Consider the following 4,475-nt stretch of genomic DNA (forward strand, 5'->3'; position numbering starts at 1 on the left):
AAAAGGCATATGGACAGTCTAGTTTAAAATATTTTATTGTAGAATGACTACAAAAGGATTTTTTGGCATGGAACTTCTTTGAGTCAGAGACGTGTGTCTCGCAGTATCACACGTCTCTGTTTGAGCTAGGTTAATTGCTGTTGTGACGGTGTTGTTCAACCTTTTCGATAGATTTACTTTGAGTTATTCCCCTTTAACATTTTAACACATTTTATCAATGAAACGTTTACCAAACAAAAGAATAATATTCAGACTATTTTATTGGTTAAATCAAAGAGTAGTGTTGGTTAATAAATTGAGTTTTAATGCCAATAAGTATATTTTTATATCTCTCGATATAACTTCCGGTGCTTTTTTCCGCGGGAATTCGGATGTAAACAATAAAATCGCGGGAAGTCGGAAAATAGGCGTGGGTATCAAGATCGAGAACTTTGAGAAGTAGGCGTAGTTGTCCAAACTAAATCTCGTGAAAAGCCACGATCATGGTCCGGACGAAAGCTGATTCTGGCAGTGCTGCATCTCGAAAAGGTAAGAGGCGTCAGAGTTAGTATCCTCATTAAAAATAAGATTAGGCCTATTTCGCAAACACTTGACTTGGACGAAAATACTATCAACAGATCAAGGTCCAGTTTATGGCACTGTTACACACAGTTGTGTCTCTAAATGAATGGTCCTCAGTGAAATCTAAGAGTGGATATATATATATATAGTATACCTAATTAGACAAGCCAGAGTTCCCTCTGGTCCTGACACCAGGCCTAAGGCCAGAGGAAGCTCGGGCTAACCTTAGACTATATATATATATAGTGGGTAATTCCCTTAGCCAAGCAGTAATTGATAAGATATTAGGATGTTTCCTTTGAGAGTAAGAGGTCGCTAGCTATAGTTTGAGCCCAATTGCGGGCAGTTTTCTCATTGCTCTTAGCTTCCACACAAATATATCTATTTAGTATTACACATGATAATGTTAGAAATCACTGGAAGAATAAGATATATTAAAGGTAATATTTCCCAAGAGTTTGTTGCAAAACTAACACTTTCTGTTTATATTATTATTGCTAAGATCAAAATAAAAGTGAGTGAAACAATTCTTGGTTGATATCTGAAAAAAATGACAAACGTAAAAGAGTGGTAAGTTGATCTAGTTCATATATTTCCGATCATAATCCAAAAACTGCAAAGTTGACCACATAGGCTTGTGTATCACTTAATTATATATGGGTATATGTAGCCTGGTGTTACACTGCAGCATACTCGGGGATAACTCTGGAGGGGGCCATTTGCCCCATATTTTCCAAAATGGCACACCAAAACTCACAAATTTCCTCAATTTTCTATGTTTTGGCCCATGGGCCATACGGTTTCTGAAATCTTGTCAAAATGGCCGATGATTTTTTGGTCCAGGGAGATTCCTGCATACTGCTAGCTGTGCCAGTTATATTTTTACATTTTATAGGCAAGTTATGAATTAATAATAATGGTCTGTTAGCACTGTTCGTTGTTACATTGATATTGATAATAATTGTGTATATTTTCAGTTGTGGCTGCCCGAGCCCCCAGGAAAGTGTTGGGCAGTAGTGCCAGTTCTGGATCATCAGCAGCGGGCGATTCTCCTGCAGGTAAATATATATATATGTTGGCACAGCTTGTCCAATGTACTGATGAGTCTGTGCCATATCACGTCATCCATTGTCGGTTGTCCATCCCTCTACAATTTTTTAAAATCACTGCTTGTCATGAATGGCTGCTCAGATTTTGATTAAATTTGGAAGAATTTCTAGTATCAGTGAAAGAGACGTTAAGATTACAGGAAACAGGATTTTATTGGGTAAAATACAGCAGAATGGTTCCTTTGGTCTTCATATACCCGAGTTTAGAAATTTGTCCATTGAAGAAATAAGATAAGATCTTTGTTCGAGTTTTATTAAATTTTGATATATTTCTTCAATTGATTGAAAATTATCAAAATACTGAATGTCCACGATTTTTATCCTGTTTAAGGACAGGGACACATTCCCAAAGGTGATATTAGTGAACCAGAGTTTATAATGACATGGAACTAAACATTTTCATTTGGTATTTATAGGTAAAGGAAAGTATGCTGGGGGCAACCCAGCTTGTCCTAGACCAACACCAGACTGGCAAAAAGGAATTGGCATGTTCTTGAAAAAATCCCCAAGTAAATCAACAGAAAAAGAGAATTCAGACCCTACCGAGTTAGAAAAAGAGAAAGGAGAAAGCAGCAGCAGTTCTGCAGGGTAAATATCAAGATATTATCACAAAATGTAAACTCAAGTTAAGATGTTTTGGCCATTTTCAAGGAAGAACTATTAAAGTAAAGATTACTTAAAATGTCTATATATAACCTTGGCAAAATCTATCTAAAAAAATTATAAAGATTCCTCCACCTGCACTAATTTCAATTGGGAATCGGTCCTATTATTTGTCCCAAAAAAGCCCGGCATATATTATTTTTTATAGGCCTAAATTAAAATAAGGTGTCCATCTTGTTGTTAAATGCATACAATTATTAATTTGAATAACAATTTGAACTGAAATCAAACATGAGATAGCAAACAAGCTAATATAAGTTAAGGATAGTAGCGATTAACTTATACAAAATATGAAACAAAGTGAAAAGATGATGTCTTTTTGCAGATTTTATGAAACAGGCCATTATTTCTCTGTCAGCATTATGTAAATGCATCAATTTTGCTTTATGGAATTAAGGTCTTATATTCATTTTGATTAGTCAATTTCAATTATTCATTTTTTAATTTCAGGCCCTCCTCTAGTAATGCTGAAATTGAAGTAGATAGTGATTCATGAAATATCTTAAAAAGATGACTTAACATCAAGAAAAGACTTTTACAAACTTTACAGAGCAGCTACACTTGGATCAAGTTCAAATGAAGGGTAGAGTGATATTTAAACGAATTGAAGATGAGGAAATCAAAGTGTTATCAGCGACAAAGTGATTTCTAGTTATGTACAGACACGTTGGCGTTTCAATGTGCTGTGGCGCATTAATTATCCGGGAACATTTGTTGTAAGCGGAAGGATACTGTCACAATAATGAAAGTCAGTCCACTGAAATATTTTACTGAAGCCGTTGGACCATTAATTGTTTGCAATACTCAGCCCTGCATTAATATGTATTTAACTCTGAAAGACAATTTAACTCTGAAAGACAATTTCATATGTTCTGTATTGCATCATATGTTGTCAATGTAACACTGGAACTGGTGAAAAACATTGTACTAAGTTTCGTTGGGAGAGATGTTGGATCAGATTTCCATGTATATCAATATATGGTTTCCTAGTTTTTAAGAGCATAAAATGTTTGCTTTAATCTGTGTTTTTAAAAAAAAATGTCTACTGTATGTGTAGTGAATGAAATGGAAAGATTTCAGCCCTTTGTTTGATAGCAAGAGAGCAGTTTACATGTTCAGACTTTGAATCGTTTTCCATTTAATGTATAATGTTTACATCTTAGAGAATCACTCTCACATAAAATCATTTGATCATTTCATTTATTTCTGCATTGTTCGCTCAATGCTTGCATTTGGTATACCTTGTTAGACATCATGATCAAAATGAAGGATATGCTTGATAAAGAATGTAATGCAAGCAGATCTAGACTGGTGTATGCGTGTGAACAAGAGATGAACTGTGTAGATGAAAATTACTAGTATATGTGTCTGTGTAAATTGTTCAAATGGAAGATATCTTTTGTAAAAGAAGCAACGTAAAGAAATCATGAATTGTACTTTTGTCATACTGAAATGTTATAAGTTTTATTTACTGTTCATAGTTATTTTTACGTAAACATGTAGATTCAGTTTTTCAAAATATAATATTGTGATCATGAGAGACCAATGGTAAATGCATACTGAATGATTTCTTTATGACAGGTTGATTTGAGTCAACTGTTTGAAACCTATAGGCATCTATGGTTTGGAAGAGTGAAAATAGTTGTTTTCATTTTACAGTAATTGTAATTAAGTAAGCTGTAATGAGGTCTCCATTGTATTGAGAAATTGTTATTTTGAATTCGAAGCTAACTTACCTCTTGCATACCAATATTTTTTTTATCTGATTCAGGCACAATGTTCACAATGAACTTTCAGTGCTTTTCTATTGAATATGTATCAAATTATAAATAAAGTATTTTAATGTTAAGATTTTGAGATTATTAATTAAACCTTATAAAATATTTTTCAAAAAGCTGCAAAGCACAGCATTTCCCCCACATCCTGCTGTCTACACGGAAATCACTGTGCATGTATGTATGGTCAATAAATGGTGAAAGCACAGTTAAAAAGAAGTTTTGAAATTTATAATTCAATTAATCTGTTGTTATCTTGAATCTCTGAAAGAAGAAGGAAAAAAATAAGCAGGTGACCAAAGAGGTCTATCTTATCACAGACTCTACCCACTTCTACCTTCTGAAACTTTGAAATGATTCTAGGTCA

General features: G+C 33.9%; 1 protein-coding gene across 1 annotated transcript; it reads left to right on the forward strand.

The window, feature by feature from the left end:
• Nucleotides 1–341: 341 nt before the first annotated feature.
• Nucleotides 342–4,182, forward strand: LOC117345028 (PCNA-associated factor-like). The gene is made up of 4 exons (XM_033907953.1): nucleotides 342–528; nucleotides 1,539–1,619; nucleotides 2,087–2,258; nucleotides 2,784–4,182. Exons 1-4 carry the CDS (start codon nucleotides 483–485, stop codon nucleotides 2,827–2,829), a joined length of 345 nt encoding a protein of 114 aa, XP_033763844.1. The 5' UTR covers nucleotides 342–482; the 3' UTR covers nucleotides 2,830–4,182.
• Nucleotides 4,183–4,475: the final 293 nt, after the last annotated feature.

This window comes from Pecten maximus, chromosome 16 (genome assembly GCF_902652985.1).
Source record: "Pecten maximus chromosome 16, xPecMax1.1, whole genome shotgun sequence".
Lineage (NCBI taxonomy): Eukaryota > Metazoa > Mollusca > Bivalvia > Pectinida > Pectinidae > Pecten > Pecten maximus.

Coding starts and splice junctions, on each gene's coding strand:
- LOC117345028 (XM_033907953.1), top strand. CDS start 483: ATGGTCCGGACGAAAGCTGATTCTGGCAGTGCTGCATCTCGAAAAG. Junction 529..1,538: donor CAGTGCTGCATCTCGAAAAG/GTAAGAGGCGTC, acceptor GTATATTTTCAG/TTGTGGCTGCCCGAGCCCCC. Junction 1,620..2,086: donor AGCGGGCGATTCTCCTGCAG/GTAAATATATAT, acceptor TGGTATTTATAG/GTAAAGGAAAGTATGCTGGG.